General features: G+C 35.1%; 1 protein-coding gene across 5 annotated transcripts in view; it reads right to left on the reverse strand.

Moving 5' to 3' along the window:
* Positions 1 to 5,244: 5,244 nt before the first annotated feature.
* LOC132017197 (butyrophilin subfamily 1 member A1-like) overlaps positions 5,245 to 13,467 on the reverse strand; it is a 44,412-nt gene continuing 36,189 nt past the window's right edge. For all 5 annotated transcript variants that reach the window (XM_059398994.1, XM_059398995.1, XM_059398993.1 and 2 more), the window contains 2 exons: positions 7,072 to 7,098; positions 5,245 to 6,846 (listed from right to left, as the gene is read on the reverse strand). In XM_059398994.1, the coding sequence (XP_059254977.1) occupies positions 6,317 to 6,846; positions 7,072 to 7,098 (557 nt within the window). In that variant the 3' untranslated portion in view covers positions 5,245 to 6,316. The remainder of the gene's footprint in view (positions 6,847 to 7,071; positions 7,099 to 13,467) is intronic.

A 13,467-nucleotide genomic window follows, 5' to 3' on the forward strand; every position in this document is an offset into this window, starting at 1 on the left:
CTCTAGGAACCACATTAGCATTCCAGAGTGGAGGGGGGTGGAGGTTTGGGTAACCAGGTGATGGGTATTTTTTTTTTTAAGATTTTATTTATTTGACAGAGATCACAAGTAGGCAGAGAGACAGGCAGACAGAGAGAGAGAGAGAGAGGGAAGCAGGTTCCCTGCTGAGCAGAGAGCCCAATGGGGGGCTCGATCCCAGGACCCTGGGATCATGACCTGAGCCAAAGGCAGAGGCTTAACCCACTGAGCCACCCAGGCACCCCCAGGTGATGGGTATTAAGTAGGATATGTGTGGTGATTAGCACTGGGTGTTCTATGCAACTGATGAATCATTTAACACCACCTCAAAAACAAATGATGTATTATATTTTGGCTAATTGAACATAATAAAAAGAAATCCTTTCTTGAGATCCAAAAAAAAAAAAAAAAAGAATTAGAAAAACCTCATTTTCAAGTTTGTAATTTTAAATACATATATTAATGTACAACAAAACAGAGAAAATTGGTTTATTTATTAAAAACAAACAAAACCTTCCTTGCTATAATTATTTTGAATTAGGAGAATCAGGATATATGAATTTTTAAGTACCTATAGTAGAAAATGCAGAAGTTAAATCCTTCAATGATTCACCTTTCTCTTTTGAGGATTTTTTTTTAAGCTTCCTGGTATTACTCCTCTGAATGTAGCTGTGCTCCCTTGAGCCTCATTTTCCTCCAAGTAACCTCTTTGTGGGCCACTTGCAAAGTGTCTTCCTTCTCCAACTTCCTTGGTACTGATCCTGATCTGTGCCTATCTCACCAACTGATTGTCTCAGAATTTATTGTTTTATTCAGTCTAAAGTACTATAAAGTGCTGAAATGGCTACTGTTGTTTCAGTCATTAGGAATTCAGAATATTGTAGCTTTGCCCTGAAGGATATTTGTTTATCCATAATGAGTCACTCAAGAATTTAAGCCATTAGTACTGCTGTTTGGTATTGCACAAGAAATGGGAATCTTGCGGACTTTCTGCCAAATCATGCCCGGATGTGCCATTCTTGAGAAGTAGATCATTTCATTCAACGAGCAGCTCCAAGCTACCAGTTAACATAGTAAAAGTTCTTAATATGTACCTGTGCAGGATGGTTTCCTTTGTCAGGAATGTCTGGTGTGATTTAATGAAATGAAATATTGAATTCATAACTTTATAACTAGGACAAATATGTGCCTTCTGGAGTTAGTAAGTCTTAATACTTCATTAATAAGAGCTTATGCACCTAAATCTTGTAAAATTGCCTTAGATGCTGAGTTATTCCACTTGGTTGACCTAAGCAATTTACACCTTTCTTGCAGCTTTCATTAAAAGAGTGTTTTTATTTCAGTGATATCATGTCTCATATAAATTTCAGAGAGATAAGAAAAATTCAGAGAGGTGATCAGTTTTGCCACAGTAAGTTAACAAATGTCAGCCCTATCAAAAATGATATGTCAAAGAGTATTGGGAGAAATGTCTGAAACGTGATACCAGGAAACCTAATAATTAAAAATATCTTCTAGCTGGATAGGCAAAGACAATAGTAATTAGACACCAGTGAGGAGGAATAGGAAAATATTGAAGGACCTAACTGCTTGGTTATGATTCATATTAGGAGGTCTTTAAGGGTCTAGTTTCCAAAGGTTCCTTGTGAGCAAGTAGCAGGAATGCAGTAGAGACATACACTTCAGTTGAGAATAACATTCCCACTCCATCCTTCCCCCTGATCTTCCCTCATGGGTTCACTCCACCTCACTGAACATGGTGCTAATTCATATTCAAACTAGAAAATCAATCTGAAAGCTTCCTTCTTCAAGTGAAGTACCTCCTTGGTTCTTATACACTTTTTTTTTTTTAATGTTGATGTATCATATTGATTGATTTGTGAATACTGAACCACCCCTGCAGCCCAGGAATAAATCCCACTTGATTTTGGTAAATAGTTCTCTTAAGGTACTATTTTATTCAATTTGCTAGTATCTTGGTGAGAATTTTTGCATCTGTCTTCATCAGGGGTATTGGCTTTAATTCTCCTTTAGAGTGGGGTCTTTGGTTTTGGAACCAGGGTCATGCTGGCCTAGTTTCTCTTCCCTTTCCGTATTTTAGAACAGTTTCAGAAGAATAGGTATTAGCTCTTCTTTAAATGGTAGAATTCCCCTGGGAAGCCATCAAGCCCTGGATTCTATTGGAAGATTTTTGATTACTGATTCAATTTCTTTGCTGGTTATCAGTCTGTTCAAATTTTCTATTTATTCCTATTAAAGCTTTAGTAGTTTGGATATTTCTATGAATTTGTCAGTTTCTTCTGGATTTTCCAGTTTATTTTCATATTATATTCCTGCTCTTAAGAATAACAGCTATATTGAGTAAAGGTCTTATACTTGGGTCTTGTGCTTCAGGAGGTGTTTCAGAGTGTGCATTCTGGTGTTGTGTTTTGACTGCTCTTTCCTTCTAGTCAGCTTCTGAGGAATTTCTCCTTGCCTGTTGAAGGGAGTGTTTGGAACTTTTCCAGTAAGTGGCAAGTCTGAACTCAGTGTTTGGTCTACTTGTTAAAAAAAGCTAGATCCTATTTCCCCCTACAGGCAAAGCTTTGTAGTGGTTTTGATCAGTACTCTTGGCGTATGTGACGGGTTTGTGCTGGTCTTCTGGTGGGAGGGCTAGCTGTTGCACTGATTCTCAGGAAGACTTGCCCTAGCAAAGATGTACCTATAGGGCACAGGGGAGCAGGTCTTGGTATAAAGACCAGCCTCCACTTGGGGACACTATCTTGCTCACTGAAGTCTGTCTGTGTTGATGAGTTGAGACAAAATTGTGTTGCCTCCCTTTTCTCCCCTCCCTGAAACAGAAAGTTTTCACCTGTCACTGTTCAAGAAGCCGTCACAGAAGCCTAGCTTCCATCAGATCTCTGCCTTCATCCTGTCTGTGTCTGAGCTATCTGCCTGTCAGGTGTCATAGTACTCTTGTGTTTTGTCTCAGTCATGTGGCTGATTTTTAAAACTTCAGAGCTGTATTTCTAGTTTTGCAAACATTTATAAGATAAGGAAAGTTGCTTTCAATTTTTTCAAAGAATGGGTTGTAGCCTAAATGGCATCATAGGTTGATCTAGATATCCCATTACAGTATTCTCAACTTGCTTCTTTTCCTCTAGACACACAGTTTTAATTTTAAATATTTCTGGCAGTATTGAATAACCCCCACTGGGTGTAAGAGGAGTCTTCAAACAGGGTGCAAAGGTGATTGATTACCTTCCCAAAATACAGAGTCACTTACAATGACAATCAAAAGAAAACCAACAACCTGCATGTTCCAGACAGGAAGAAAGGCAAGCTCAATTACACAAAGTGAGACAAATTAGAAGACAATAATTACCTTTGGGAAAGAAAAGGTAAATAACCAGTGAACAATATAAAATTTTATTTTCCTTTCTTGACTGGGCACTGCAGATAGAGATTTAGAAGGAGCTGATTCTGATAAATAGTTAAATGTTTTAAAAAACTTTAAAAAAATACACAGCAGAAAATCTTTGATTTTTTTAAGTCAAATAGTTTTTGAAACAGCACAAAAATCATGATCCATAAAAGAAAGAAAGGATAAGTAGAACTTAAAGTAAAAACTTTTATCTGCAAAATGTACTGTTGAAAGAATGAAAAGACAAGCTTGAGGCTGGTAAAAATATTTGCAAATTACATATCCAGTAAAGGACTTGTATCTAAAATACATAAAGAACTCTTAGAACTGAATAAAGAGAAACAAACATACTTCTCAAATGGACTACTTTCAAAAATATATCCACACATACGTAGTCAACTGAGCTTTCACAAAGGAGCAAAGGTAAGTCAATAAAGAAAGGAGATTCTTTTCAACAAATGGTGCTGGAACAACTGGACATCCACATGCAAAAAAAAAAAATATCTATAGATAAACCTTACATCTCTCATAATGATTAGAATCTAAGCATGTGAAAAGATGTCCTACATCATATGTCATTACAGAATTTGTAATTTAAACATGAGGTACCACGACACACCTGTTAGAACAGTGAAAATCTGAAGCTAAATACTGTCAAGGATCTGAAACAACAGGAACTCTAATTCCTTGTTGATAGTCATACACTAGGGTACAGCAATCATACTCCTACGTATTTACACAAATGAGCTGAAAATGTATGTCCACAAATGATTTACACTTGAGTATTTATATAAGCTTTATTCATAATTGCTCCAAACTGGAAGGACCCAAATGTCTTTCACCAGGAGGATACCATACACCAAGTATGGTATATTCTTATGATGAAATATTACTTAATAATAAGACAAAGTGTGCTATCAGGCAATAAAAAGACATGGCAAAACCTTAAATGCATTTTTCTAAGTGAAGGAAACCATTCTAAAAAAGCTACTTATCTGTATAATTTCAACTATCTGACATTTGGGAAAGGCAAAACTATTGAAAGGGTAAAAAAATCAGGGGTTGCCAGAAGTCAGAAGGAGGAGAAGAAAACATGGGTGGAGCACAGAACATATTTAGGGGCACGAAACTATTCTGTATGTTACTGTAATGCCATGACATTACTTATTTGTCAAAATCCCCATAGAAAGTACAACAAAGAGTGGGTCTAATGTAAATGATGTAATTTAGTTAACAATAATCTATCAAATTGGTTCCTCAATTGTAACAAAAGCACTACTTCAAGACATTACTAGGTGAAATTCCACTAGGGAAGAGTGGATACCTATATAAACTTTTTGTACTTTCTGCACAATTTTTTGGCAAACCTAAAACTGCTCTTCAAGTAAAGTCTATTGAAATGTTTAGAAAATAGACTATGGATTTAAACAGACACTTCATGCAGAAGATGCACAAATGGTATACAAGCACAAGAAAAGATGCTTTACTACTCATTAGAGAAATTCAAGCAAAAATTTAGTGAAATATCACTATAAAATTACTATAAATAATACTAAATAATAAAATAAAAATGAAACAAAAAACAAAAAGGCAAATTGACAGTACCAGGCACTGGTAAGGATGTGGAGCAGCTGGAGCTCTCATATGTTTCTAGTGGGACCTCACAATGGTAAAACTCTTCTGGAAAGAGTCTCACAGTTTCTTACAAAGTTGAAACCACTCTTTACCAGATGACCCAGTAATTCCATTTTTAGGTATTTAGTATAAAAATGTGAAAAATAATGTCCACACAAAAAAAGTACATGTGAGTGTTTATAGCAGCTTTATTGATTACAATCCCAAAGTGGAAACAACAAAATGGTATTCAGTGAGTGAAGAGACAAACTGTGGTATATTCATTCAATAGAACACTACTCAGCAAATATTAGAAATGAAGTACTAATGCCTACATTAACATGAATGAACATCAACAGCCTCATTCTGAATGAAAAGCAATCTCCAAATATAACATCTAAAAAATACAAAAGGATAGGGACAGAAATCTGATTTTTTTTTTTTTTTTTTTTTTTTTTTGCTGGTAGGGTATTTACAAAAAGTTTGACTATAAGAGAACAACATAAAAGTATGTATGGGGACAAAGGGACTTGTGTCCTTATCTTGTATCTTGAGTGTAGCAGTGGCCACATGAGTTTCTAAAAATGTTAAAACTCACAGGCTTGTATTGTAAAAAGTTAATTTGATCACATGTAAATTAAGAAAATGGTCTCTAAAAATATAAATGGTGATAGGAACAGAAAGGAATATCCATATTTCACAAGAGTGAAGAGAATAAAAAGTGTAAGAATGAATTTCATGAAAAGGAAAAGATAAATTGAGGAAATAAACTAGGAAATACTTGCTTCCCTGTGAATGTCTTACTGATTAGACAACTGACAACACTTCAGTTTTTCATGTATTTGAAACTAATTTTATTTTTCTGCATATCATTTTATAAACATAGTTCAAAACCCAAAGATACAAAAGAGTATAAAATAAAAGGTCATTCTCCTTATTCCTACCTTTGTCAGATATTAAAGAAGTTTCAACATTGTTTGGGCAATCACACACATTAGTTCCTTGTGTACATTTATAGTAATAAAATGGTTATATTATATGAATGTACATATGTTATATATGTATATACATTTTCATTAAACATAGCATAAGCATGCTGCACCATGCCTTTGAGGAATCATTGATGAAGGAGATAAATGTTAGGGAGAATCAAAGAAAAGGACAAGAAAAAATAATTTATTTCCGATATAGGAGAATTCATGTCATGTCCTCGTACTTCAAGCCAGACTGACCTGCAGGTCTTAGGATGCTGCTAATATAGGGGAGGGATCACAGTAAGGGTTATGCTTCAGACACTGGACAGATGGTCAAATGTTTTGAATCATTGAGCCAAAGCCTGAAAAAAGGCCTTACAGACCCATTAAAGGAACCTTGAGAGAAGGTGTGAATGTGGGATTTATCTGTCATATTGTAGAATGAGATACGTCCATCCTCATATTCTAAGAAAATACACACTCTGGTAGGGTGCTCTCTTACAGTAAGCTGCATTTCTGGAGAAGTGAGTGCCCAGTACTCATCTTTATAAAACCTGATGGCCCAGAAACCATCCTCAGGTTTTATACAAATCCTCCCCTGCCTCATTACATTATTCCTGCATATTCCCAGGTCCCAGGCTCCACTATCTCTGATGTCTACTTCCCAGTAGCACCTCCCTGAGGTGATGACTGGGTGTCCCAGAACACAGGGAAGGGAATTAAATCTCTGTGGGTCCTTAGGTAGATCTTGAGGCTTCTTTCCACAGCTTACACATCTGTTCTCTCCAGACAAGATGAGTGCAGGATGGGCTGTGGCTGGATCTAGAATAACATTTGCTGCAAAGACAATAATATTCTCTGAAAGACAGAATAATATTCTCTGAAAAAGGTTAGAGTGATCCTGGAAACAGAGATAGCTGTGTTAGCCTGAGATATCTTGGGTCTGTGGGAGGTGTATATATTCTCAGTAGAGTTTTTCATCTGCCCTCCAGAAACTTCTCTAGAGACTGAGCTGGAGTGTAAGGAGTAGAGGCCTTCTTAGACGACCAGGGAATGACTCACCAGTCTGGAAAAATTCTTTCCTCCAGTCTGAAAAGAACATAAATATGCATCATCAGCCCTAATATTTGAATTTATTGGAACAAGAGGTAATTTCTTCCCTCTAACACTTATTTTGTTTATTTCCCAAATTTATTCAGTAACTTTTGCTTGACCTAAAGTTTTCACTGCTTATCTTGTTAAATATTCCCATAAGAATTAATTTCTCTAACTTGTATTTTTTTTGATATTGAATAGAGATGTCCCAAGATAATTATCCACTTTTTAAATAGGCAGTGAAGTTACATGTTTCCATTCCCTATCCCATTGCATTTAGGTGAGTTTATGTGACTGAGCTATGGTCAATAAAATGTGCACAGCAGAAAACATACCATTTATACTTTTGACAATAAATAGTTCATATGATATTTTTTCATTCTCATTCCCATTGTAACACTTTCCCACTCCTTCCCTAGGTACAAGGCTAAGAGCAAAGACTCTAAAAATGGAGAATACAGGAGATCAGAAGATTCCTGGTTCTCAGAGGTACTATTTTGAAGGGAGTTGCCCAGGAGAGCCATAGAACCATATGTTCTCATATTATCATTTGCAGAAGTGAGGAATACCAAGCCATTTTCTTAACCATGGCAATATAGTTATTTTTACAAAAACCAAAATTAATTATACTACTCAATGCAGAAAGTACAGTCTAAAGATGAAAATGGTACTTTTAAACGAGAAAATGTGTGGTCTGGTTTAGTGCTTAGGCAATAGAAATGACAAACCAGATAAAGCTGACCACAAAACATTCATAATAAGCAGAGAAAACGTTTGCTAAAACTGTTTCCTATGATCATTTGGAAAGCATATCATGTGTTCCTAAACACTGCAGATATGAAGGAATGTATTTGAAAAGAGAGCGCTCATTGAATCTGTTATTGACATCCTATCGAAAAACCTATTCATTCTCAAAATAATTATTTACTTTTTTCTGGCATAAATCAAAATAAATAGAAAAATTCCAATAAATGGGCAAGTATTAGAGTTTAAAAAGGTGACCTTTTCTAAACCAAGTATCAGCCCACCAACTGTCTTTGTAAACACAGTTTTATTGGAAGATAGCCACACTAATTCATTATGTACTGACTATGGCTCCTTAGTGTACAAGGCACCACTGAGTAATTGTGAGCAGACCATCCAGCCCACAAACCTTAAACTATTTATAATATGGATCTTTACAGAACAAGTATGGCAATCACTTTTCTAGACCACTCCAGAGAAGAGATTAAGTTAAATAGTGTTTTTTTAGCACAAAGGAAGAGCACAATTTATTTATTGAACAAAGTGACTTAAGGAAAAGAACAAGTTAAAATGATGAATTTTTCATAGTTGCTTCAGGTGGCTTCAAGAAACCAACCATAAAAGGAGATGTATAAGAAAGTAAATCAGATTGGCAAATATGTCTACAGTTATTTTGGATATAATTATCACTACATGAAGCTAACTGGGAGGAAATATATGAGAGGTCTACGAAATTCAGATTAAAAAGTTGTCAAAAATAACATGAAGCAGGGCACCTGGGTGGCTCAGTGGGTTAAAGCCTCTGCCTTCTGCTCAGGTCATGATCCCGGGGTCCTGGGATTGAGCCCCGCATTGGGCTCTCTGCTCAGGAGGAAGTCTGCTTCCTCCTCTCTCTCTCTCTGCCTGCCTCTCTGCCTACTTGTAATCTCTGTCAAATAAATAAAATCTTAAAAGAAAAAAAAGAACATGAAGCAAAAAGCTTCTGAAATGACTTAATAAATGGCTTGATAAATTCTCTCTCCCAAAGCAACAGTAAGACTGGCAAAGTTCTCAAATTGGAACTTTTGAATTCTAGAAATGCACAAAGGCAACAGACAAGGGCACACAGCAAATTGAGATACACTCAGGAAAAACTAAAATGATGAATAAAAAATGTCCACAAAAGGATCTTATCTCATTACAGTGGAATCAAGTTGAAAATGAAAACAGGAGCAAATTTAGAAATAAAGAAAAATTTGGTATTAAACAATATAATTATAAATAATCTGTGGAACAAAAAGGAATTCAAAGGAAAATTTAGAAGCTATTTTGAGTTGAATGAAAATGAAAATATTACATACCAAAATCTACTGGCTGCAGCTAAAACCAGAGCCTAAAGGGAAATGTAGAGTTTTAAATGTCTTCTACAGAAAAGAAGAATTAAACCAATTACTAATTAAACCAATAAACTAAGCTTCTCCTTAAAGAGACCAAAAAGTAAGTAATAAACTGAGCTTGAAGCAAACAAAAGTAATGAAATTAGAAATCAATGAAGAAGGGGCATCTGGGTGGTTTTATCGGTTAAGCATCTGCCTTTGGCTCATGTCATTTTCTCAGGGTCCTTGGATGGAGCCATGTTGTGGACTCTCTGCTCAGTGGGAAGTCTGCTTCTCCCTTCTCCTTCTGTTCCTCCCTCCCTTCATGCTCTCTCTCTCTCTCTAATAAATAAATAAAATCTTTATAAAAAGATCAATCAATAAAGAAAACCTTAAATTCAATATTTGTGTCAGTTAAATAAATGTTCCTTCTTAGAAAAGTCAGCAAAGTTCAATAATAAGAAGCACAGGCACTTGTTATATTGAGAACCAGGTGTTGTGAGGAAGTTCTGAATCATGAAACTATACACCTGAAACTAATATTACACTGTGTGTGAACTAACTGGAATTTAAAAAAAAAAATTAAAAACTTTAAAAAAAAAGAATAAGAGAAAAAAAATTTAAAGCCACAATAATCAACTCACATACACATGAGGGGGTTTTGCAAGACAGGACATCACTATTAAACTCTCAGAAATTAGAAGGCTAAAATGGGATTTCTATGAAAATCCCTATGCCACTAAATTAGACTTAGATGAAATGCAGTAATTCTTTAAAATACAAATTACTGACAATGACTTAAGAAATAGAAAATCTAGATAGAGCTCTAACAAGTAAGATTTAATATCTTATTTATTATTTTATTACCAATAAATAGTAATATTAATTAATTAACTATTAAATATTAAGTAATAAAACTAATTCATTAATATTTACTAATTTGTTAATTTACTTATTTACTAACTAAAATTTACTAATTTGTTAATATCTTAGTTACTTATTAGTGACACAACTATATTATTATTATTATTTATATTATTATAAATATATTATATATATAATCATTATATTATATATAATATTATATATATTATTAATTATAAACTTTCCACAAAGAAATTCCCAGTTCCAGTTGATTTTACTGGTGTACTTTACCAATATTTTAAAAAATAAACAATAGCAATATTCTACAAAATCCTCTAGAAAATAAAGGGGGGAGAGATATTTCTAAACTTATTCTAGGAGGATAGTATCACACTGATTTCAAAGCCAGAAAAAATATCACAGATATCTTTTATGAATACAAATGCAAAAACTGTCAATAAAAACTAACAAATAGAATATAAAAAGACATACAAAAAAGATTATCGATCACCATCAAGTGGGTTTTGTGCCCAGGATGTAAGATTAGTTTAATGTGTGAACATCAATTAATGTAACAAGCCATACTAATAAAATAATCAACAAAATGACATAATCATTTCAATAGGCACAGAAAAAGCATTTGATAAAATCCAATACCATCATGATAAAAAAATCAATAAACTAGAAACAGATGGGCAGTTTTCAACCTAATAAAGTGTATCTATGAAAATATACAACAGATGAAATACTTAATAATAAAATAATGTGTTTTTTCACTTCATGGTAGGAATCAAGGATATCTGCTTTTGCTATTTCTATTCAACATTGTAATGGATATTCTATGCAGTTAGTTTTAAAAAATCCAGATTTGAAAAAAGAAGCAAATCTCCTTTTATTCACAGTTGACTAAATTATACAAATGTCCATAAAAGTCTACTAGAACTTGACCAATGAATTCAGTAAGGTTACAGGATTAAAAAAAAAAAAAATTGACACACAAACTCTAATCATGTCTAAAGTGAAATTAAACTATTCATTCACAATTTCAAAGAATGTCAAATAAGAAGAAATTTAATGAAAAGATGAAAGATTTGTACACTAAAACTACAAAACATTGCTGAGACAACACAGATGATATAAGTAAAAAGAGAAACATTCTATACTCGTGAATAGAAAGTCTAATATTAAAATGGCAATTGAAGGTTAAGCATCTGCCTTGGGGCAGGTCATGATCCCAGGGTCCTGGGATTGAGTTCCACATAGGGCTCCCTGATCTGTTGGGAGTCTGCTTCTGCCTGCAGTTCCCCCTCCTTTTTCATGCTCTCTATCTCGCTGTCTCTGACAAATAAATACATAAAAAAGTAAGTCTTTAAAATGGCAATTCAACCCAAGGTTACCTACAGATTCAACACAATTCCTAACAGAATTGTCCCAGGAGTTTGTTTTTGTTTTTCTTTTAAAATTTTCAAGTAGATTCTAGAATTCATATGGAAATGCAAAGGAATCAAAATAGCCAAGATACATTTTTATAAAGATCGAAATGAGAAGACTTAACATCTTCAAATTTTATCTTCAGTTTGGACTAAAAATAGCAGGGAACCAAACAATCAAAAAAGGAAGCACATCTAAAGCATGAGAGTCCAACATTCATCAGTGTTTCTTCTTCAGTTCAAACTAAAAATAGCAGAGAACTTAACAATTGAAAAAGAAAACATCTTCAAATTTCAAAACATAATATAAAATGATAGTAATGAAGAGAATGGCATGAAGACAGACAAATAGATCAGTAGAACAAAAGTTTAAATCCATTAATAAACTCGTGATCAATTGATATTTTCAAAAGAACCAAGGCAATTCAATGGGGAAAGGTATAGTCTTTTCAAGAGTTGGTGTTGGCACATCAGATATCCACATGCAAAAAGATGTATTGGGATGTTTCCCTCACGCAATACAAAATATGTACTCAAAAAGTGTCATATACCTAAAGGCAAGAGCTAAAACCATAAGACTTCCAGTAGAAAAAAATGGAGAAAAAATATCTGAAACCTCAAATTATGCAATGTCTTCTGAAATGTGAAGCCAAAAGCTTGAGAAAAAATAAACTGATATGTTGGATCTTATCAAAATAAAATCTTAAGCATTTCAAAATACACCAATAGGAAATGAAAGAGTGATATATTCTTCTAGTGAGCACATAACCACCAAATGATTCTTTAAAATTAATCTTTGGGAGGGAAGCAAGATGGTGGAGGAGTAGCAGACTAAAAAACCATTAGGGCCGAGGAATTAAGCTAGATTGTTATCAAATGAGTCTGAACACCTACAAATTCAACAGGAGATAGAGGAGAAGAAAAACAGCAATTCTAGGAACAGAAAATTGACCACTTTCTGGAAGGTAGGATGTGTGAAGAAGTGAATCCGAAGTGACAAGAAGATAGAATGCAGAGGGAGGAACTAGCTTCTGGAAAGCAGTGAAGTGGAGCAAAAAAATCAGAACTTTTAGAAGTCTGTCCCATTGAGGGATATTGTTCCAGAGGCTAAGCAGTAGTTGAGCCCTCAAGGGGACAATGTGGCCTCAGGACCCACAGGATCACAGAAAGACTGGGGCTGTCTGAGTGTGGCAAGCTGCCAGGTATCATAGAGGGAAAGCTGGCTACAGAGATAGAGCAAAGGAGTGAGCTCTCAGTTTGGGTTACCTTAAACTGTGATCCAAGGCATAGTCAGGCCACTGTTTTTCAAGCAGGGACCCCCCACAAGTGACAGATCTGAAGAGACTCCATCCTTCCTCCTCTGGGAGGACTGGTGCAGGAGCACGAGGCAGTTATCTGCTGGGTTTGGAGACACCAAATGGGGCTGTGCACCAGAGATAGAAACACCTGGTCACAGGATGTGTGAGTATGGAATGCAGCCAGGGACCAGGGAGATGGGAGGGATTGATCACTTTTTTCTGAGGGTGCACTGAGGAGTGGGGCCCTGAGCTCTCTGCTCTGACAGGCCAGAGACAGGGAGGCTGCAATTTTCATTCCCATCCTCCAAAGCTCTACAGAAAGTGGTCAGGGAACAAAAGCTACCAAGAGTGAACCTGAGTATATTACTTAGCCTGGACCCTGGGAGGTGCAAATTTGCCTCAGACAAAGACATTTGAGAATCACTGCAACAGCCCCCACCCCTCCAGAAGATCAGCAATATCATCCAGGCAAGACCAAATTCACTGATCAAGGAGAGCTGCAGAACCAGAGCTAGGGGAAAGCAACACAAAGAATTCATGGCTTTTTCCCCCAGTATCTTTAGTCTTGCAAAGTTAAATGTTTTTAATTTTATTTTTTTCTAATCCTATTTTTTTTAATTTTTCCTCTTTCCTCTTCTAATGTTTTAAAATTATTTTATCTTAACAATACCT

Source organism: Mustela nigripes, chromosome 5 (genome assembly GCF_022355385.1).
Source record: "Mustela nigripes isolate SB6536 chromosome 5, MUSNIG.SB6536, whole genome shotgun sequence".
In the NCBI taxonomy this organism is placed as follows: Eukaryota; Metazoa; Chordata; class Mammalia; order Carnivora; family Mustelidae; genus Mustela; species Mustela nigripes.